The sequence below is a fragment of the Heteronotia binoei genome, chromosome 11, assembly GCF_032191835.1.
Source record: "Heteronotia binoei isolate CCM8104 ecotype False Entrance Well chromosome 11, APGP_CSIRO_Hbin_v1, whole genome shotgun sequence".
Lineage (NCBI taxonomy): Eukaryota > Metazoa > Chordata > Lepidosauria > Squamata > Gekkonidae > Heteronotia > Heteronotia binoei.
This window is the reverse complement of record NC_083233.1, coordinates 23,312,775-23,336,171: the sequence shown is the minus strand read 5'-3', so window position 1 is coordinate 23,336,171 and position 23,397 is coordinate 23,312,775. Positions and strand designations below refer to the sequence as shown.

Genomic DNA, 23,397 nt, shown 5'->3' with positions numbered 1-23,397 from the left:
ACTACATACAGGAGGGGAGAGCCGTCTGTTTCAGTTACCTGCCTTTCCTCTTCCCACTTCACCCAGACGAGTGGCATGTTTAAGGAGCCCTCTTGTAAAAAAAAAACAACCCAACTAGTTCATTAGACAAACAGGTATTTTAAAAGAATGTTAAGTTGTTGCCATGGCATCCAGGTGATTGCTTTTTGCTCACCTAATTAGCAGGCAGAGCCAACCCCTGGAAAGGTGCAGGGGCCCAGCTCATGGCAACTGAGCATGGAGCTGATTGGCTGAGAATGGGAGGGAAGCTATAGGCTCATTTGCCTACTCCACCTGCTGTGTGTAAGCAGCAGGGAACTGGTCACAGGTAGCTGTTGGGGACAAGATAGAGAGAGTGCTAACTGGGGTTATGTGGAGCTAGGAGAAAACCTGCAAAAGAGAAGCTGGGCCACCTGCTGCATGGATGGAAGTTTAGGTAAGCCCTTTCATTGCCAACTTTCCAAGATACTTTCTTGGCCAGACAGGATTCGCTGCAGGAAGCCCTGGAAGAATTCCAGAAGCTTTAAATGCTTTGGCACTGATGCTGGAGCATTTTGATAGCTGCCCTTGGCTGGAGCCTGATGTTTTTGATGCTAGCTTTTAAAAGTTGGATTCCGGTGCTGAGCAATTCAAAATGTTGCTTTCCTTCCCTCGGCTAGCATATGAGTAGGGCTGCATGGCTGTAAAAGCAACACTTGGTGTTTGGGGAGGGGGGGGAGTCAGTATCTGGAGCATCTTGCTGTGGCTTTTCTACTGGGGGAGGGGAAAGCAAGTTGCTAGTGGCTATAGAGACATAAGTAATGCCAGGTAAAATCTTGGACTGTAATTGCAGTAGAGTTGCCAATCCCCAGGAGGGGGCAGGGGATCCCCTGCTTCAGGAACATCAGAAAGCGGGGGGGGGGGGGAGGAGAGGGAAATGTCTGCTGGGAACTCTGTTATTCCCTATGGAGACATTTTCCCATAGGAAATAATGGAGAATTGATCCACGGGTATCTGAGGCTCTGGGGGTGGGGGCTGTGATTTAGATAGATGCACCAAATTTTCAGTATAGCATCCGGTACCTCTCCCCAAAATACTCTCCAAGTTTCAAAAAGATTGGTCCAGGGGGTCCAATTCTATGAGCCCCAAAAGAAGGTGCCCCTATCTTTCATTATTTCCTATGGAATGAAGGCATTTAAAAAGGTGTGCAGTCCCTTTAATGTGATGGGCAGAACTCCCTTTGGAGTTCATTCGTGCTTGTCACACCCTTGCTCCTGGCTCCACCCCCAAAGTCCCCAGATATTTCTTGAACTGGACTTGGCAACCCTAGATTGCAGGCTGGGAACAAGTGGCAGGTGGTGGAACAGGAGCAATTCAGGACTTCACTGGGAAGGAAGAGAAGGGGGTGAAGGATGGGGTGGGGGTTGTATTTGTGTGCGTTATACCAAATCAGTGTCGTTCAGTTGCTCGGCTGTCATTGTATTGCATATTTGCAGCCTTGAGCGCATATTTCTGTTGTTCTCTCAAAACTCCTCTTGAACAGTCCTGAGGCTGAAAAGCATTCTTGTCTTTCAGATGGGGGTGGGAGGGAGGATTCAGACACAGTTGTTTCCTAGCTAGGAAGAGCAATGCCTTGTTTCCAGCCAGGCTTGTGTCTTTGAAATGACTAAATTGTATTCGAGAAAAGAATCTGGGTAATTGAGTCACAGGAAATAACAACCTGCAGCCTAGGTACCCTGGCAGATTCTTTTAGCCTGGCAGGCTTCCATTGCTGGGAATGCAGCGAGTCAGAACCGGTGAGTATCAACTGCCAGCAGGGTTCCCAGTTTCCATGTGGAACCTGGAGATCTCCTAGAATTACAACCCAGCTCCAAACTGCAGGGGATCAGTTCCCCTGGAGAAAACAGCTGCTTTGGAAGTTGGACTCTGTAGAATTATACCCCTTCCCAAACCCCGCATTCCTCAGGCTCCACCCCCAGACCTCCAAGAATTTCCCAACCCAGATTTGCAAACAGGACTGTTTTTGAGTGGGAATGCACAGGGACACAGTTCCGGCTGGCTTGGCATCAGGGGTGTGTGGCCTAATATACAAATGAGTTCATGCTGGGTTTTTTTCCTACAAAAAAGCCCAGTGTGAAACAATGGTGATGACAGGGGTGTGGTCTAATATGCAAATGAGCTCCTGCTGGGGTTTCTTCCTACAAAAAAGCCCTGTGGAAACAATGGTGATGTCAGGGGGTGTGGCCTAATATGCAAGTGAGCTCCTGCTGGGGTTTCTTCCTACAAAAAAGCCCAGTGTGAAACAGTGGTGGTTTCAGGGGTGTGGCCTAATATTCAAATGAGTTCCTGCCGGGCTTTTTCTACCAAAAAGGGCCCTGGTTTCAACCATCGCCACTAGCCTCCATTCCACCCTGCCCTGGAGCCAGGAGATGATGGTATGTCTGTTAGCTTATGAGTTGCTCCTAGTGAGGAGCTGGTCCTTGGTTTGGAAGCAAGCTAGATGGAAGCGTTGCATTCAGAAGCAAATTCAGGGATGGGGACAGGGCTTTTTTTTTTTGCTCAGGAATGCAGTTCTGGCTGGCTTGGCGTCAGGGGTGTGGCCTAATATGCAAATGAGCTCCTGCTGGGCTTTTTCTACCCAATAAGTCCTGTGTGAAACAATGGTGATGTCAGGGGTGTGTGGCCTAATATGCAAATGAGATTCTGCTGGGCTTTTTCTACAAAAAACCCCCAAACGCCTGGATGAGGACAACCATAGAAGTCTCTTGCAGCCCAAATGACAGTGAGCCTTTTGACAAGCCAAAGCACAAATAATTTATCCACCTTGACAGCGCCACAAGACTGTTAGGGAGAAGCGGCGTATCTCTGGTGGTGTGGTCACTGTGTCTGGTGTTTGGACTTTCCAGGGCTGTTTGTTGAGTTGCCAGCCTCCAGGTGAGGTGGGAAATCGCCCAGAATTACAACTGATCTCCAGACTACATAAATCACCTATTAGTACTTGTTAATTTAAAACATGTATTCCACTTCTCCTGGAGAAATTGGCTCCTTTGGAGAGGGGGACATTATGGCATTACACTCTACTTAAGTTCTCTCAGGCTGCAACCTCAAATCTACGGGTATTTCTGAAACTGGAGTTGGCATCCCTTGCTGTCTTTCTGGCTGCTGCCAGACTCCCTGGATCCATTCATGATCAGGATGACCAGTTGTTCTGCCAGTGCTGAACTGCTGGGGTCATCTTCCAGAGTTGTTCTAAGGACAGAGATGTCTGTTGCTGCACTTATTTTGGTTCTTGAAAAAACGAACTTCACACAATGTGCAGCACGCATGCAATGGAGCCCTGATATTGTATTGGGGGAGGGGACACTAAGAAAAACAGTTTGGGAAGGGGGTGTTGAGAGAATAATTGGAGGCAGGGGTGGAATTCTAGCAGGAGCTCCTTTGCATATTAGGTCACACAGCCCTGATGTAGCCAGTCCTCCAAGAGCTTACATGGCTCTTTTTTGTAAGCTCTTAGAGGATTGGCTACATCAGGGGTGCGTGGCCTAATATGCAAAGGAGCTCCTGCTAGAATTCCAGCCCTGATTGGAGGAGTGCTTGTGCAAGCAAGGTCACCCCAGAGTTGGAAATGACTGGTGCTTGCACAGGGGATAACTTTTACCCTTTTTGCTTAACCCTTCAGCTGCTATATCTCTGTTTGGGTTCACAATTTTGGTCCCTTTCCCGTACCCCGATTTCAAAATGTGGGTAAATATATGAGGGTGGAAGCCACTGACAGAGGAACTAGAGTACCTCCTGTACCTGGGTCCCCTTCTCAGCTCAACTCTGCTCTCCCAACTGCATATTTTCACCGCATATTTTCTTAACCTTAGTTGGGAAGACTCATCCCAAGCAAGGTCACACAGTGCTTGTGGAAAAGACCGTGATTTTGACCAGTCTCAAAGGAAGTAGTTTCCCTTGTTTGTAGAGCACTTGCTGCCAACACCTCCTCTTCGTGCGTCCTTGTTGTGTGGGCTTGACATGTTAATAGTATGGTAAATAATTTGTTGTTGGCTAATTTGGTTTTAAAGTGAGGGTTAGCTGCTGGCGGCCTCTGGGCTGAATCTACCCCATGGAGAGTATTATCTAGCTCCCCAGCTGCCATTGCAGTGTCAGGCTAGGCTCCGGGAGCCCTGGCTTTGAATTCCCCAAGCCACTATGGAAGCTTGCTGGGTGGCCTTGAGCCAATCACATGATCTTCACTCAACCTACCTGGCAGGGCTGTTGTGATGGTAAAACAGAGGCGAGGAGAACAATGTACGCTGCTTTGGGTCTTCGCTGGGGACAAATGAAAAATAACTAATAATGATGTGTGGAGGAAGTAGCAACTGAAGATGTGGCACATGGGAATATAGCCTGCTTTGGGAGATGGGGGAGGGAGGGGTACATGTAAAAACAGTCCTCTGTTGAGATCGGCTTCTGCCTGGTGGTGTCAAAGGTGCTTTCTAAAGAACGTTGTTTTATTTTATTAAATAAGATATTTATATCCCACCTTTGCACGAGGCTGGAGCTGGGGAAGAATCTAAGCCAGGGGTGGCCAAACTTGCTTAACATAAGAGCCACATAGAATAAATGTCAGATGTCTGAGAGCCACAAGACATGAACATCAGATGTTTGAGAGCTGCAGGACAGGAAGGAAGGAAGGAAAATAGATGAGGGAGGGAGAGATGGAAATAAAGCAACTTTAACTTGGCTGGCTTGGCTTGGAGAAGTGATATAAAGAGACAAATGCCTTCTCAAGCCCACCAATGGGGAAGTGGGTGCTTCAAGAGCCACACAATATGTGTGAAAGAGCCACATGTTGCTCCTGAGCCACAGTTTGGCCACCCCTGATCTAAGCCTTGAAGGAAGGAACCCTGGGTATAGAAGCAAGGGCCTTATCTTGCCTTGCTACACATATCCATATTCTGTGTTGTTCCCAGTGCCTTGTCAGGAGGAAGGAAGACGGGGCAGGCCAGCGACAATGGGCCAGCAGGGGTTGACTCAAACAGCCAATTCCTGGTGATTTCCTCTCCCTGTCGAGCCAGAGAAAGTCAGGGAGGAAGTTCAGCTCTAGGAGGACTGCAGACCAGAGACTCACTAGGAACAAAAGGGCAGTTCCCTCCACCGGTCTGAGGTGGTCTGAATCAGCAGCTTGCCTTGGGGCAGTTTTGCTGCCGCCGCCCAGCTGCTTTAGGAGCTGGGTGGAGTAAAAAGACAGGGGGAGAGGTCTGCGTGGAACTTGCTGCCGGGAAAACTGTCTGTCTACCCTGTGGCCTTTTGTGCGGACCCTTGGAGAGCATCGGTGTTGTATGCAGGGCCAGCGGTCATGGAGAGGGCTGGATCCTTGCTCATGTCCTTGCACAGGGCAGGTAAGGCGTACTGGTTGGTGGAAGAAAATCTGAGTGGTGGGCAACAAGGCAGGGGTGCTGCTGTTGTGCACGACGGAGCATAGGCCTTGGAAGTCTGAACTGCTGCAGCCAAGGGTATTGCTGGCCAGGCAACATGCCTGTGGTTTCCTAGTATGCCTGCAGCTGCACACCATGCTTCTGCAGAATTTGTGTCTCAGCCATTCCACCCTTCAGGGGTTGCATGCCTTCAAAATGTTTCCTCCCCCTTCTACCCCCATCCTTTCTCTTGCAACAGGGAGAGTCAGCAATCTATGATATCGCAACTAGGCAGGTCGCCTTGATTTTTATCAAGAATATGCTGTGTAGGAAATGTGTGTGTGGGGGAGCTTTAGATTTCAACACGCCTGAATAGGAAGTCAAAGTTCCTGGCAGCTTCTCTGGTCTTTCTATCTGCCTATTTTTGTTTTGTTCTGGAAAGGGGTAGGAGACTGTTGTTCAAGATGTACTGATGTCGTTGCACAGATGTTCAAGTGTAGAATACCAAGAGCGGATAAATTCCCACGCCTGGAAAGATAGCTTTGTGCTGGCTTCCCTGGGCAGTGGATAGTTTGCAAGGTCAGTTTTCTTGTCAGCAGCGGAGACTTGGACACTTTCTGTAACATCTAATTATTTCCAGATACATAGATGGAGCAGGTGGGAGGCGAGCATGTGCTCACTCATAACCTTAAAGCAGCATCAGTCCTTTTGACTGTTTCTTGCCCACCCTCTCCTTAAAAGCTTACTCTGCCTACAGGCAAACTGCTGGCTTTATTCCCTTCAGATTCAGTCTTGCACCTGCAGGTGTCTTTGACTGCAGGTAGCTTTGGCAAAGGCCAGTGGCCACAATGCAAATGTCTGTCATTCAGGAAGCGAAGGCGGGAATGTTATTTCCAAAGTTGCTTGGCAGTCGAAATATTCAGGTTTTTTAAGAACCTGTCTTTGCAAAGGGCTGCATTTCTTTTCCTGCTCTAGGAACATTATTTCATGCAGAAGGTTTTAAACCGGCTCTTGGTTTAGTCTGGTTTGGAATGCAAATTGAAGGGCGACGTCGGTTTGCATTACAAATGTTTCTCTTCTGCATAGGCCTGATGTTAACATAAATAGCACCCTCCTGCCTCTTGTGTTCTCAAGGTTGGCTAGGGTTGCCAGTGGGGAGGAGGCAGGGGTGCCCCAGTTTGGAGGCCCTCCCCCACTTAAGGGTCATCAGAAAGCGGGGGGGGGGGGGGGAGAATGTCTGCTGGGATCTCCATTATTCCCTGTGGAGACCGATTCTCATAATAGAGAATTGATCTGTGGGTATCTGGGGCTCTGGGGGGGGGACTGTTTTTTGAGGTAGAGGCACCAAATTTTCAGCATATTATCCAATGCCTCTCTCCAAAATACCCTCCCAAGTTTCAAAAGGATTGAACCAGGGGGTCCAATTCTGTGAGCCCAAAAAGAAGGTGTGTCTCTATCCTTAATTTTTTCCAAAGGAGGGAAGGCATTTAAAAGGTGTGTGGTTCCTTTAAATGTGATGGCCAGAACTCCCTTTGGAGCTCATTTATGCTTGTCACAACCTTGCTCCTAGCTCTACTCCCAAAGTCTCCTGGCTCCTCTCCCAAATTCCCCAGATATTTCTTGAATTGGACTTGGCAGCCCTAAGGCTAGCTGGGGGGACAGGACTAAAGGGGGACATCTACAGCCAGTTTCCCTGGTCTCCCAACTGAAAGGACCCCCAGAATGATTCTGTATACAGATTACATATGAATGAACTGTAGAATAAAACTTCTATTTTGCACCCTTACAACTGGGTGTTTGTTTGTGTGCAAGCTAGAAGGCGTATCCTTTTGGACCAGTCGGTTCCCAGTTTGTGTTTGGGTGTTGCGTTCCTGTTGAATCCCACTCAAGCTTCGCTTCGCATCTTCAGTGAGAAGGAAGGCCGTCCTGCCGGCCAGCGGCACCAATGAGGTCATAACTGGGCAGACTCCTAGTTATGGTCTTGAATTGTCCTCCTGTGCCTGATTTCAGACTGTGCCATGGAGTCCTTTCCTCCCACTCAGACTTGTAGGCAATTTCCTTGTATTGTGCTTGTGGTTTCACAATCAAGGTGATGGTGGGTGGGGAGAGAGGATCTGAAGCTAAGCCAAAAGTCCCTGAGGGGTAGCAGAGTGACACTGATGCAGCAAACATACACAGGAGTCCTGCAAGTCCTTGAGGACTAGGGGTGGAATTCTAGCAGGAGCTCCTTTGCATCTTAGGCCACACACCTCTGATGCAGCCAATCTTCCAAGAGCTTACAAGGCTCTTTTTTGTAAGCTCTTGGAGGATTGGCTACATCAGGGGTGTGTGGCCTAAGATGCAAAGGAGCTCCTGCTAGAATTCCACCCCTGTTGAGGACTGACCATTTTTAATTGATTTTTTTAAAAAAGATCGGTCTTTCAAATAGGGTTGCCAGTTTCCAGGGGGTGGCTGGACATCTCTCACTATTACAACTGATCTCCAGGCACAATAGAGATAAGTTCACCTGGAGAAAGAGGCCACTTTGGAAAGGGGACTCCATGGCTTTATACGGCCACTGAAGTCCCTCCCCTCTCCAAGCCCCACCCCCTCAGCCTCCCCCAAAAATCTCCAGGTATTTCCCAATTTGGAAACCCAACTTTCAGCTAGAACAGGTCTCCTCTTTCTTTTTGCAATGAAATGTCTCGCTTATCTCCTTGCTTGCGATGTAGACCCTCTGCGTACGGCCCCCTCCCCAAATATGCAGTGCTTGGCCCTTTAAAATAATTAGTTTTATAAGAGTTTGACATCTCAAACCCCCCCCCCTCCCCAGCTTTTCCATGTGATACTCAGTGAGGGTTTGGAGGTTGGCCCCTTGAAGTCATGGGATTTGAAGGACGCTTCCGAATAAAGCAAACTCTCTAGTGTGTGTGTTTCACAAGGAAGGCTTTGAGTGACTGGGAGCGAGAGCTGCGTAAAGGTGCTTGCACCTCGGGAAGCGGCCAGATCTTACTGTCTCATGGTTGCTAATGAAAAGGGAGCTGCTTTTTATCTCCTGCAGATTCAGTCCCTTTGATCAGCATGCCTTGCTTAATGAATAAGTGCAGGATTGCACCTCTCTCGCTCTTTTTTCCTTTTCAATATTCCCACGCCTGCCCGCCTTAGTGCTCTTAGAGTAGATGTGGAAATATTGTGAGGAGAAAAATAGGGAGAAATAGATGCAATCCACCAACTATTCATCAGACAGGCATGCTGATCAAAGGGTTTGGATTTGCAGAAGATGAAAGCTTTGCCCTTTTCATTAGCAGCCAGGAGAGAAAGGGGGTGAACCGCTTATGGAGGGAAGGGTGGAGATTACCTGCAATCTAGATAGGGCCTCCAAAATAAATATTATTATAGCCATATTGTTCTGCTATGCAAAGTGTCTCTCAGGTGTGGCCTGCTGGGAGGGGGAGGATAGGCCATTAACAATCCCAAGTTACCTGGCATACAACAGGGCCACCTGCTCAGATAAAACCAGTTTTGATCCACATGTGAGAGGGGTAGGCAAGAAGGAAACAGCTGGGGGCGGTAGTTGCTAATGGGTTTCCAGAGGATCCTCCGAGGTTTGGGAGAATGCTTATGCCTGGTTATACCACACCTGGTGTGATGTTGTGGTTCTTGTTTCGGACTTGAATCGAGGAGACCCAAGTTCGAATCCTTACTGCGCTATGGAGTGACCTTGAGCCAGTCACATTTCCAGCCTAACCCGCCATGTTGTGAGGAAAACATGGAAGAGAAGAGAGCGGGATAAATCACTTGGCTCCTCACTGGGGAGAAAGATGAGATATACTGTAAGTCAAACCAGTAAATAAATAAATCTTGTTCCTTTGTGTGTTTGCCTCTGGCAGATCATTCCAAGCAGGGCTTTCTATGAGCAGAAATGCACAGGAATGCAGTTCTAGCTGGCTTGGTGTCCAGAGGTGTGGCCTAATATGCAAATGTTCTCCTGCTGGGCCTTTTCTACACCCCCCCTGTGTGAAACAATGGTGCCACCAGGGGGTGTGGCCTGATATGCAAATGAGAAGAAGAAGAAGAAGAAGAAGAAGAAGAAGAAGAAGAAGAAGAAGAAGAAGAAGAAGAAGAAGAAGAAGAAGATATTGGATTTATATCCCGCCCTCCACTCCGAAGAGTCTCAGAGCGGCTCACAATCTCCTTTACCTTCCTCCCCCACAACAGACACCCTGTGAGGTGGGTGGGGCTGGAGAGGGCTCTCACAGCAGCTGCCCTTTCAAGGACAACCTCTGCCAGAGCTATGGCTGACCCAAGGCCATGCCAGCAGGTGCAAGTGGAGGAGTGGAGAATCAAACCCGCCCTAATTCCTGCTGGGTGTTTTCTACAAAAAACCCGCCCTAATTCCAAGGACTCTCAAGGCTCCAGCACTCTTCTCTACAGGAAATCCGACTGTGCAAGAGCTGTATTGTGGTTGTTCCATCACCCTTCTTCCCTAGAACAGGGACAACCATTTAACTCCTCATTTTATGTCTGTGGGGACACTGGGCAAACAGCTGTTGTACAGGATAGGATAGTGAAGAGTTCCTAAAACTGCTGCTGCCCAACTGGAAACAAAAAATTCATTTTTGCTAACTCAAAACGAGAGCCCCAGTCTTTAAAATGTTGGATGTGATGGTGGGTTTAAATTGGCATGTCTGTCACCTTGAAGGAGTGCAAGAAGGTTGCCTGTGCTAGGACACCAGCTGAAAGGAGAGTCGGCCAGTACAGCACCTTTCAAAATCTTTTTTCCAGGTGGTTTCTACGTGCCACTCAGTTCTGCAGGGCAGCTGTCAAGATTTTGCGCATCTGTCCCGTTTCACCTTGCCTAGAAACTTCAGCCGGGCACACGCCAGTAGCACCGCACGGAAAGCTCATGATGTAATTGGAACAAGCTGTCATTGGCTGCACAGCAATCCTGGGGACAGGAGGCTGGGTTGCTTAGCAACCCTTGAAGCAGCTTCACCCTGTTTTTGTGGGTGTCACAGGAGCTCTGATCTGCAGCGGTCTGGCACAGTGCAGCAACCCCCCATACTATGGTCTCCTCTGAGTTAGGTGCCTCTGTGCATTTCCATCCTCCCTAAATTCTTACCCCCCCCCTCCCAATGCCACAGCTGCCGGGCTGACTTTTTTGCCTCTTCCTCTGGCCTCCTTAGATCTCTGGCTCAGCATCGTAGCCAGCAGGTGGAACTTCTGCTCCTCTCAGCCAGGGTTTCCCCTCTGCCCCACAGAATCCTTGGCTTCCGGCCCTAATTGAGCTCCAGAGCCAAGTGCAATGTGCCAAGCTGAAGCTGAATTTCTCCAGTCTGCAGGACTGGAGTGCAAACATGTGAGACAAGTGCACATAGGTGCTGCTCACACATGGAATGTCATGCCTTGTGCTGCGGGGGTGGGGGCAGCAGTGTGTACAGTTTACCCACACCTGGCAGTGGAAAGATTTAGGTAGCCCAGTGGCTCATAGAAAGGATCTGTCCCCTGGAAAGCAGGGAATTGCATTACTTGTGTGTGTGTGTGAGGTGGGGTCACTTTGTGCAATCATTTCCACTCTATGGGGATCTGGCTTTTCTAGAAATTCCGACTCGTACTTAAAGCGACCTGTGTATGACCACTCTGCTCTGGAAACTTTGAATTTATTTAAGCCCCACCTTTCTCCCCAAGGAGGACAAAAAGCAGCGTACAAAGTAATGTTTTGACCTTCCTCCACTTCATCAAGCAGCTTAAAACTACTGTTCAGCCTTCTTCCACTTCATCCTCACAATTACCACCTTGTGACAGATTGTCTTGCCCAAGGTTATCCAGTGACCTTCATGCTGGAATAGGAATTCGATCCTGGGTCTCTCTGATCCTAGTGTAACTAGCTCATCCTGCTGCTCTTTTTCTCTTTCACTAGCAGAAGAGCTGCTTGTGCTGCTTTTTGTTTATTCGTCTATACCGCACCTTTTCCTCCAGTTGGGGACGCAATGTGATTTACATCATTCTCCTTTCCTCCATTTTACCCTTACAACAATCCTGTGAGGTAGGTTAGGCTGAGAAAATGTGATTGGCCCAAGGTCACCCGATGAGCTTCCATGGCACGTGTGGAGATTCGAACCTGTGTTTCCCAGACACTAGCCAAACACTCTTAACCATTACGCCACACAGGCCCTCGCTGTTAGAGGAAGTCTTTTTAGGGCAGAGGAAGGCTTTGCTGAATGGAGTGGTAGGATACAGTCCGAAAATTGGCCCATTTTTCTTCTAGATGGTTCTGCCATAGGGCTGCCAAGTTCCTGGGCCAGGCAGGGGTTCTCCTGCCTTGGAGGTTCCCAACAGGCCAGCAGGGGGGATCCTCCCCCAATGTCACCGGTCGCTCTAGGAGTGACCGGGAAAACTCTGGGGTTTTCCCTCATGATCTTGCAATTTGGGAGGAAAACTCTATGGTACCATAGAGTTTTCCCAGAAACTCCTAGAGCGACCAGTGTGCGCTGTGCACGCTTTGCTCATGCGAAAACAGTCTTGGCAACCCTATTCTGCTGTGAAGCTTGCTTGGTGACATATAGGTCCAGTCACACACAATTCAGCCCTAACCTACCTCACAGTCCTTGCAAAGATAAAATTGGAAATGGAGGACTGTGCCCGCCACCTCAACAGAGCTGCAGCCAGGATTACATGTTTGGTGGGGCCTGCAGCAGCATTATTTGTATGGGGATCCAGGGGGCCACCCAGTTCGGCCCTAAACACTTTTATCTGCTTCTCAAGTAAAGTAACAGCCTCCACCCCCCTATTTGTCTAATTCAGGGAGCAGATCAGATGCCCCCCAATGGAGGGGCCTTACAGATGGAATGGGGGATTGAATGGTGTTGCCTTGCCCCCCAGGCCCCACTGTATCTATGGGCCTGCACCCCAAGGTCTTTGAAGGAAAGGTTAGATTAAAACTTACTGATAGATAGCACATATAGGCAGAAAAGTTCAAGCAGTATTGCTGTACAGGAAGTGCTGATGTGGTTCTTTTTGTACATTGCCCTTCCTCATTTTCCTCTTGACACTTCCACTACCAGCAAATTGAGTTCTCCCTCAGCTCCTTTGAACCTTGGGTCTGCCTCCTTCTGTATGGGCAGAGAGGGAGGAGAAGGCTTCTCCCTTCCTGTAGGCCTAGCGTCACCAGAGCAACAGAGAACATTTGCAGACTGCAGTTAGGGCTGGAAGCCTCATTTGAGCCATTTTCAGTTCAGAAAAGGATGATTAAAGAGGAAGTACATGAGAGAGGTTATAAAACTATGTCATATGAGGGGGGGGGGGAAAGTGGGCAAGTTGTTGCTTCACCCATAACACTGGAACTAGGAGACATCCAGTGAAGCAAATGGTCTGTAGACTCAGGGCAAACAAAAAGTATTGCTTCACACCAGGTGATGGTCTGTAGCAGGGGTGGCCAAACTTGCTTAACCTAAGAGCCACATAGAATAAGTGTCAGATGTTTGAGAGCCACAAGATATGAACATCAGATATTCAAGAGCCGGAAGGAAGGAAGGGAGGCAAATAGATGGGAGGAGGGAGGGAGAGTAGAAAGAAAGCAACTTTAACTTTAAATGCATTCTCCAAGCCTCCAGCTGGATTGGCAAAGTGTTTTCAAGAGACTTTAAATGCCTTTTCCAAGCCAGCCAATGGGGCTGTGGGGGCTTCCGAGAGCCACACAATATGTGTGAAAGAGCCACAGTTTGGCCATTTCTGGTCTGTAGCTTTAAAAAGGGAAGAGCAGAGGAATTCATAGAGGATCTTCATTGATACCCATCAGTCATGCCTATTAACTGTGATGATTACATGAAACCTTCATATTTAGGGACAGCATAACCTCTGAATATGGAGCCTGGTGGCGCAGAGTGGTAAAGCTGCTGTACTGCAGTCCAAGCTCTGCTCATAACCTGAGTCCAATCCTGGTGGAAGCTGGGTTCAGGTAGCCGGCTCAGGTTGACTCCGTCCTTCTAAGGTTGGTAAAACGAGCATCCAGCTTGCTGGGGAAAAGTGTAGATGACTGGGGAAGACAATGGCAAAAGTCTGCCGAGAAAAAGTCATGATGTGACGTCACCCCATGGGTCGGTAATGACTCAGTGCTTGCACAGGGGGTCCTTTACCTTTATGCATCTGAATCTCAGTTTCTGGGAGGAAAGGTGAGAGCAGAGGGAGTTCTGGCCTCCCTGCCCTGCTGATAGCCCATTATGGGAAAGGGCAGACTATAAATCCACAAAATAAAATAAATAGTTGGCCACTATGGGGAACTAGATCTAGTGGGGCTGCTTTTAAGTGGAATGTCATGTCCAGGGTGTGTGTGTGTGTGGGGGGGTGTACTTCCTGAGAGACTCTTCTCATGTAGTCCATTGCCCTGCCCTATAGTGGCATTTGGTAGTGGACGAAATGAGGTGCTAAAAAAATAGACAGAGGGGAAGATTATATTGGTAGGTGCATGTCCATAGAAAGACCTGTCAGCTAATTATTTCTGCTTGTTTGTGCAGACGCAAACTCTCCATTTTTTTTTAACTTCTACTGCAGTTCCCTTCCCCTCATTGCAGTTCCCATTTCACAACTTGAATTTGCAACATTGCGGTTTGGTCACGATGGGCAATGGGGCGGATGGTGTGTTGTAGCTCAAGGTGAGGTTCCCTTTGACCAACTTTGGTCACACTCACCAAAGGTTTCTGGACTGGAGTGACCTCCCTTAACCAATGGACACGTAAGCAAGGAGCCAGGACTGGGTTCCTAAATCTTGGTGAGCCTGTGGGTACTTTTTAGACTTTTGGGAGAGGACACTGTCACAAAATGGCTTCCATGGAGTGCTGAGGAAATGACTGAATAAGGGGCAGGGGAAAGGGGTTCCCCAAGCACCCTAGAATGGAAGAAGCTGTTTCTGAATGGGGGTTTCTTGCAGGCTCAAAGAGAATGCCTGCTGGCTGTTTCAGAAGTACCTCATGCTTTAGTGAGGTGGAAGAAAGCCAGAACTCCGGCTCTTTACTTTGGGGGAGAGGGGAAAGGGTTCCAGGAAACCCCTTGGTAGGTGTCATGATGCTTACACAATGAATTAAGTATCAGCATGCTCATGGGCAGTGTGATCAGAAGGAGAGAAGGAGCTGCATAGATATCAGAGGGAGAGAAGGAGCTGCATAGATATCAGAGGGAGAGAAGGAGCTGCATAGATATCAGAGGGAGAGAAGGAGCTGCATAGATATCTTCAGGCCTCATTTTGGGCAGAAGCTCACAGGAGTGGAGCTGCAGAACACCTAAATTTTATTGTGTTCTTTCTTTCTTACTCCCCCCCACCAAAACCCGCCCCCCTTGCTTCTGGGCTCCATTGTTCATCCCCCCCCGTGAGAATTTTGCTGAACGCTAAGATTTGACAAACTTTCTAAATATTTCCCCCACACACACACAAAAAAGGGAAACTAGCCAAAACATATAAAGCAGACAGATGGAAATCTTCATCATACCGCTGTGGCGACATAGGAGAAAGTAATTGAAAAAGTATAATAGGAGTAAGGTTTTGTTATGACCATTATAATTCAAGAAGCATTTTAAGGTAGATGCTGAGCTGATATAACTTAGTACACCTTCCAGTGATGTCAGCGGTGTGTGGCATATGCAAATGAATTGTGCTAATGAGCTCCGGCACCTCTCTTTCTACCAAATGGCCGCTTGATTTCTTGCTGCAAAATCCCTTCTGATGTGAGCAAGGATGGTCTTCGCCAATGGACAATAGAGGCAGCTGCCCCAGGCCCACACTTGGGGACTCCACAACCACCCATGTCCCTCCAAGGACAGGGAAAAGAAGAGCAGGTACCCACCTCTGCTTCTACCTGCCCCATTTGGACTCAAGCTGCTGGCTTCTGGTGGCAGCAGGTGTCTCCTGCCCATCTCACACTGTGTGAGATCATACCCCTTGCATGGCCCTGGTGAGCAGGGCTGGCGATAGAGTGGCAGCAATTCTGGGGCTCCGTACAGAGTTCCAGCATCACTGAGGCTGCTCCTGAATACAAGAGACGCCCAATCAGGTACCCTGCCTGTAAAACATCTGCACTTCCTGCTTGTACCGTTTTTAGAACTCCCTCCTTCTTCCAGAGCTGTCCATAGTTTCACCGGGGTGTGTGTGGTGGTGATCACACAATGCAGATGTACCCGGAGGAGGGGAATCTAGATCTGGAAACAGGAAGAGAGAAAAGGTTAAACATCCCTTCTTGCAGCATTTACGCTCTCAAAAGACGAGTTCCCCTTGGCTGTTATACATTTTTTTAAGGCAAAAGATTCTGTCATGGATCTTCCATATCACAGCTGTGTTATTCTGAGATAGCAGTGAATGCGGGATGTTGAGGGTTGTGTTGGGTGGTGTTTTGACAATGTAATTTAGCACAGATATTGCCAAGAATGGGCAAGGCTCTGCAGAAATGGTGGAAGTGATACACTTATGCAAGGCTTTTTTTTTCTTTTATAGAAAAAGTCCATCAGGAACTTTTATATGATGGTGTCATCATTGTTTTGTCTCCAGAGCATGCAACTACTGTCTGATTAAGAGTGATGGGTCAGGTACAGCTGGGGAGAGTATTTGATAGGGGAGTCACACTGAATGCAGAAACAATGAATGGAAATCTTGCGGCTAGTTTTATATCAGCATAAACTTTTGTGGACTTCTTTTGTGTGTGGATCCCCACTATGAAGCCTTTTTATGTAGTGATGGGGGGGAGAGATTCAACAGGATCAAAGCACCATGAAACACACAGAGTGCAGGGCGAAATGTAACTGTCTAAAGTTCTAATCAAGAAAATAAGGAGTTGTAGTGAGTGGGGAGATCCAAGTGTTGCTACGATAGGTTTTTTTTTTTTTGCTCAGTGCAGATGTGCTAGCCTTGACCTAAATAGCCCAGATCTGGGAAGCTAAGCAGAGTCTGCCTTAGCTAGTATTTGAATGGGAGACCTGCAAAGAATTCCAGGGTCTTGAAGTGGAAGCATGCAATGGAGAACCACCTCTAAATATCTCTTGCCTTGAAAATCCATAAAGGTTCGCAAGTAGACAGCTGTGACTTGATGGCACGTTCTACCAAAGCTGGAAACCCTCAGTCAAAGGGGGATATTACACTGGAGAGCGATTGCTAATCTGAGTAGACCTGGGCAGGGGAGGAGCTTGCAATGCCCAGCCATTTCTTATTTTCCTAGGCTCAGAGCATTTTATATTATTTGTTTCTGTTGTGATCCTTGTGCTTTTTCTAGATGTTTTATTTTAAAAATTGCTTCGCCTAAGTCTTTCCCCCCAAAAGCGTGCAAGTGATATGGACCCTGTTAACAAACCCCAGCTCAGCAATTCTGTACTGGATGTTGCTCTTTGAAATTCTTTTGTGAGCTTTCAAGGAGACCGAAATGTTCTCTCACTGGTTTTCTGGCAATTGTTAGGGATGGCTGAGGCAGGTGGTTGATTAGTCCAGATAATTTTAGGATGTGTTGTATCAGTTTAGGCTGGAGCCACCCCAGCTGTTCCTTTTCTTCCCCAGCCTAGACTTTGATCTGATGTACTGCATGAATGCATGAAACTGCCTTATACTGAATCAAAACCTTGGCTCTTCAGAGTTACTATTGTCTACTCAGACCGGCAGCAGCTCTCCAGGGTCTCAGGCAGAAGTCTTTCACATCACCTACTGCCTGGTCCTTTTTAAATAGAGATGTCGGGGATTGAACCTGGGACCGTCTGCATGCCAAGCAGATGCTCTGCCACTGAGCCACAGCCCCTCCCTTCTAGCACAAAGAGATGTGGGCAACTTGTGAGTGCCAAGTCTTGGGCCAAGTCTAATGAGCCCGAGCTCAGAGCATGCTCATAGGATCTTTTCTGGACCTGTACCCAATTCTAAAAAGTGCTCCTGGGTTGCTGTTCCTAGATATGTAGGGGAAGGGAGACTCATCATTCCCTTCCAGATTGTGACCATTTCCAGAGTTCAATGGCAGCCATGAAAACATGGCATTGTATATTGGAATATAGCAGTTTAAGTGCATACTGACTGAATAATAAAAACAACACGATTAGTCCTTGAACATAACGCAAGAACAGACTCTTCTTCTTCTTTTTTTTTTTTAAGCATGCTAGTTTTGAAGCGGTGTTACTGGAACAGAGTTATTTCTGGCCCCACAACTGATGGGGGTGGGAGATGGGGCCAGAAACTGTTTTCCCCTGCAGTGTCTTTCCTTCTGCTGAATTCCAAGGAGAGAGGAATGAGGGATAGTATGCCAGAGACAACCTGGGCAGCTTTGCTATCTGGGACAGGGAGGCTTTCTCTCTTGCAGCTCTGAGGTTTTGTTCTGGTAGGGCTTGCATGGAACTGATGGATGGTCTTCTGGATTTTCTGGGGCTGAAGAATACTAAGAGAGAAGATGTCTCTTAAATCTGCTTGCTGGTGCATATGTGCCTCAGGTTTGTTGGCAAAATGATGTTCACACTCCTTTTGAGCCTGGAATGCTTGTGAATGCCATTAATGTAGCGCAGGGGTGGCCAAACTTTCTTAACATAAGAGTCACATAGAATAAATGTCAGATGTTTGAGAACCGCAAGACATGAATGCCAGATGTTGGAAGGAAGGAAGGAAGGAAGGAAGGAAGGAAGGAAGGAAGGAAGGAAGGAAGGAAGGAAGGAAGGAAGGAAGGAAGGAAGGAAGGAAGGAAGGAAGGAAGGGGAGGTGAAAAAAAGCAACTTTAAATGAATTCTCCAAGCCAGCTGACGGGATGGTGGGGCTTCAAGAGCTACACAATATGTGTGAAAGAGCCACGTGTAACTCCTGAGCCGCGGTTTGGCAACCCCTGATGTAGAGTATAAAGAAGGTCCATTTTAAGCTGGAACATGTATTCTAGCCAATTTAGGTTTCAATTTGAATCCCAAGCGAGGAGTGGACAAAAAAAAAGCAGCAATTTAAATGTCTCACATGAAAAATAGGCTGACAATTATTTTTCTGCCTCTACTACCCTTTTCCCCTCTAAATTGCTAGCTAGAATTTGGGACAGGAGAGGTAAAAATCCCTTCTCTTTTAGCATAATCAATAGAACGAACTACAGTCCTGCAGGCCGAGCTCACTCCCGAATGCCCTTTTAAAATCCCATGTCAGCTGATCGATAGCCAGTACTGAACTGATTTCCTCTTAAAGTGCATGCAGAAGGCAAGTTTTGCAATACCTTAGGACTGTGATTCAGAATCTCTCTCTCCTCCAGCAATTTGGCAGCACTGCAAAAAGATCAGACAGGGTGGCCAAAATAACATATGTAGTAGCTTTTCCCCTGTGCTTCCAAAAGAACTCTCAGTCCAGAGTTATAGCTGCTATATAAGCAATCACTTTTAACCAAAGCAATGCCTGGAGGGCTAGAAACTCTAGCTGTACTTGTGGGCTGGCTCTTACCCAAGCCAAGACACAGCCTACACCAGGGGTGTCGAACCCAGCACCTTGTTGGGCTGGGCCATGTCTGTATGTCATAAAATGTAATGCCAGGTAGAGGAGATATAAACTTTATAAAGCACACACACACACTCAGCCTAATCCACTTCATTGGCTTGTTGAGCCTCAGTCAACGGAAGGAAGAGAGGCTTGGCTCAGTAGCTATGCTGTGCAATTGAGAGAGTCTGGCAAAGCAAGCTCTCCTTCCCCTACTTCACCCCCAAGGGAGGAGCTTTGCTCAGTAGCTCCTGTGTGATTGAGCAAGCCTGGCAAAGCAAGTGGTGATGCAGAAGGAAGCAGGAGAGAGGGCCTGATAGGAGCCCTCTGGGGGCCTGATTCAGCCCCCGGGCCGCATATTTGACACCCCTGGCCTAGACATTCTTTATTCTATTTACTTTTTGTGTCTATTTTTAAAATCCCACCCTCCAGGGAGTTTGCAGTAGCTGATGATGTTCTCTTCTTCACCATATCCTCATGATCACTCACTCAGAGCTAACTCACAGTTTTTTAGCCCCTGGCTCACAGATTTTTGTCTTAGCTCAGGAAAAATGATCCCAGGGCAAACTAATTTCTGCAGCAGCTCACAGCTATAATGCCAGTAACTCACAAAGTAGAATTTTTGCTCACAGGACCCCACAATGTAGAGGGAACATTGCTCACGACAACCCTGTGATGTAGACGCGACTGAGAGAAGGAGTGGCCCAAAGTTACAGGATGAGCAGGGGTTTGAGTACAAGTCTCCCCGGGTGTAGTCCAGCGTACTCTAACAATTAAGCCACAGTGGGTCTCTTTAACCTTCTCCCAAGGCACCATGTAAACTGCAGAACAAGCTCGGCTAGAATCTTCTCTTTATGTGGTTTAGTTACTAACAGCTGCCTTTAATTGTTCATGGGAAGGAAGGAGATTTAAGTGACGAAGTGACGAGAACATCCTATAGAACGTTTATGAAGTCATATGAGATGGCAGTCAAGGCTGCAAAGAAACAATACTTTGCAGCCAAGATTGCATCTGCAAATTCGCGCCCAGCACAATTGTTTAGGGTAATTGGCGATCTTATAACACTGCCACAAGGCAAACCAAACGTTAGAGAATTGGAGATAGGCTGTGAGGCATTTGCGAAATATTTTGCAGATAAAATCGCATCACTCCGCCAAGACCTACCTATCACATTAGATACAGTAAGTCAGACTGAGGCTCCGCGCCTGTCTTCGGATTTACTGCTGGACCACTTCGACCCACTCAGCCTGGAAGAAGTTGATGGAATTCTCTCCGCTGCTCGCCCAACAACATGTGATCTGGACCCTTGCCCCTCCTGGCTGATTAAATCTTGCCAGAGGGAGCTTAGATGTCCTCTACGGGACATCATAAATAGATCCCTCTTAGAGGGGCGTTTTCCAACGCCTCTGAAAGAGGCCTTGGTCCGCCCCCTCTTGAAAAAATCAACAGCAGACCCGGCCGAATTGGCGAACTATCGACCGGTGTCTAACTTACCATTTTTAGGTAAAATCATCGAGAGGGCAGTGGCGTTGCAGCTACAGAGATTTCTAGATGACGCTTCTGTCCTAGACCCGTGCCAGTCTGGCTTCCGACCGGGCCACGGGACGGAGACGGTCTTGGTCGCCTTGGCAGATGACCTCCAACGGCAACTGGATCGAGGCGGTGTAGCAGTCCTGATGTTATTAGATCTGTCGGCTGCATTTGATACGGTCGACCATCGGCTACTGATCCACCGCCTCGCCGACATTGGGGTTAAGGGGTCTGCTTTACAATGGCTCTCCTCTTTCCTCATGGGTCGGGGACAAAGGGTGGCGATCGGGGGTGAACAATCCCAGAGGCGCACACTAGATTGTGGGGTGCCTCAGGGAGCAGTCCTCTCCCCGATGTTATTTAACATCTATATGCGCCCCCTTGCCCAGATTGCCAGGAGGTTTGGGCTGGGCTGCCACCAATATGCGGATGACACCCAGCTCTATCTGCTAATGGACGGCCGGCCCGCCTCCCCCCCGGAAGACCTGGATCGGGCGTTACAGGCTATCGCAACGTGGCTTAGACTGAGTGGGCTGAAGCTGAATCCGGCAAAGACAGAGGTTCTCTGTGTGGGTCGCAGCGCTCCAGGGAGGGAAATATCCCTCCCGACCTTCGATGGTGTGCAGCTAAAGGCGGCGCAGCAGGTGAAGAGTCTGGGTGTTTTACTGGAGCCTTCATTATCAATGGAGGCCCAGATAACAGCCACTGCCAAGTCAGCTTTCTTCCATCTGAGGCGGGCAAAGCAGTTGGCCCCTTTCCTGGAGCGTCGGGACCTAGCAACGGTGATCCATGCGACGGTCACCTCACGATTGGACTACTGTAACGCCCTCTACATGGGGCTGCCTCTGTGCCGGACCCGGAAGTTACAGCTAGTGCAGAACGCGGCGGCCAGGCTGTTACTTGGTCTCCCAAGATGGGAACATGTACGGCCGGGGCTACGCGAACTGCACTGGTTACCGATTGTATACCGGGTCCAGTACAAAGTGCTGGTTATCACCTTTAAAGCCCTATATGGCCGAGGACCAGCCTACCTGAGGGACCGTCTCTCCCCGTATGAACCCCAGAGAGCACTGAGGTCAGTAGGAAAGAACAGACTGACTACCCCTGGGCCAAGACAAATTAAACTACAGAATACTCGCTCTCGGGCCTTTTCGGCCGCAGCCCCACATCTCTGGAACCAACTCCCAGAGGAGGTGCGGGCCCTGCGGAACCTTGATCAGTTCCGCAGGGCCTGCAAGACCACCCTTTTTAAATTAGCTTATGAATAACTGAAAATCCGCCATCAGCATCAACTAGAAGAGTGTCAAGGATAGCGTCATAAAATGTTTTAGTTAATTGTTTTAATTCAGGCTTTTAAGGTTAGTTTAATGTTAATTTAATGTTTCTAGTGTAACTGTTTTATTGTTGGTGCACCATTGGTCACCGTATTGTTAGCCGCCCTGAGCCTGCTTCGGCGGGGGAGGGCGGGGTACAAATAAAATTTATTATTATTATTATTATTATTATCTTTTGACTGCTCCTCTGCATAGCTTACTAACATTGGGAAAGCGTTATGTATATGGTTTGTAATATATGATTCCTGCCGGGCTCATTGAAGCCAGGAGAGCAGAGCCTGGGGACTGGAGAACAATGGACAGTAGGATCCAAATACCTGCTGCCCGACACCAATCACAGACCCCTGCCTGTTTGAATGAACCAACAGCATGCTTGTGCAGAAACTTAGAGTTGTATACAGGTTTGGCCTGTAGGCCCTTAGCCAGTCTTGTTAGTGCAGCCGCTACCATGCTGCCACGAATAAAGAGCTGTTATCACTGTTACCTCGTCTTCTCGATACTTTAAGCCCACTATATCGGGTGTCCAACAGTAGCTCTCCTGATGTTTTTTTGCCTGCAACTCCCATCAGCCCCAACCATTGGCCATGCTGGCTGGGACTGATGGGAGTTGTAGGCAAAAAAACATCTGGAGAGCTACCATTGGCCATTCCTGCACTATATTATAGAAAGAGAGAATTAAAGAGCCTTCAGGATGCATCTCTGAGTGTGGGTGGAATCCATATTGAAGTCCATCATTTCAAAGCTAACATGGGAGGCAGCAGGGGGACTAGTTTAGCCATCTCATTGACTTGTTAGTTTTCTGTATCATGGATTTGAGAGGGAGGGGAGGGAGAGCAGAGGCCATGGCTCAGTGGTAGAGTTATCTGCTTTTCTTGCAGAAGGTCCCACAGTCAATCCCCAGCATCTCTGGTTAAAAATTCCAAGCAGTAGGTGAGGTGAAAAACCACTGCTTGAGACCCTGGAGAGCTGCTGCCAGCCTGAATAGACAATACTGACCTTGATGGACCTTGGATCTGATCCAGTGTTGGGCAGCTTCATGTGAAGCATTGCGTTTAAGGATTAGGGTCTTGACTGCCTTGTGTATGTTCAAGTAAAAGGTCCTTGGAAATATCCTTGGGATTGGGGACTGTGGGGCCAAATGAGAAGCTTTCAGGGGCTGGAGTAATCTCGTGGACCTCTAGTTGTTTGTTTGACTGGAAAGTAGAACTGAGCAGGTGCCACAAGTCACCCCAGTTTGCTCGCTTTGGAATCATATCTGCATCTTTCCCCCCAAGTGATACAGCACCATAAACTTGAAAATGACATTCAACAAGTAGTGTGTGTGTGGTGGTGGGGGATAATATGGTTTCAGGCAGGGGTGGCCAAACTTGCTTGTTGTAACAGCCACATATAGAATAAATGTCAGATATTTGAGAGCCACAAGGCAGGCAGGCAGGAAGGAAGGAATACGCTCAGGGAGAGAGGTAGAAAGGAAGCACTTTAGCTTTAAAAGCATTCTCCAAGTTGCCAACTGGCTTGGCTTGGATAAGTGATTTAAAGAGAGAAATGCCTTCTTCAAGCCGGCCAGCGGGGCAGTGGAGGCTCTTGAAAGCCACATAATATGTATGAAAGAGCCACATGTGGCTCCTGAGCCACAGTTTGGCCACCCCCAGTTTCAGGGCTAAGCCTTAGTTTAGGGTGGTCACCTCTTCTCTCTAGGGCAGAAGTC

General features: G+C 48.1%; 1 protein-coding gene across 3 annotated transcripts in view; it reads left to right on the top strand.

Annotated features, from left to right (window-relative positions):
* Positions 1-328: 328 nt before the first annotated feature.
* NHSL2 (NHS like 2) overlaps positions 329-23,397 on the top strand; it is a 58,305-nt gene continuing 35,236 nt past the window's right edge. For 2 of the 3 annotated variants that reach the window (XM_060249550.1, XM_060249548.1), the window contains exon 1: positions 5,302-5,384. In XM_060249550.1, the coding sequence (XP_060105533.1) occupies positions 5,342-5,384 (43 nt within the window). In that variant the 5' untranslated portion in view covers positions 5,302-5,341. Of the gene's footprint in view, positions 455-5,301; positions 5,385-23,397 lie in introns of those variants that run through there. The other variant, XM_060249549.1, reaches the window with a different exon arrangement.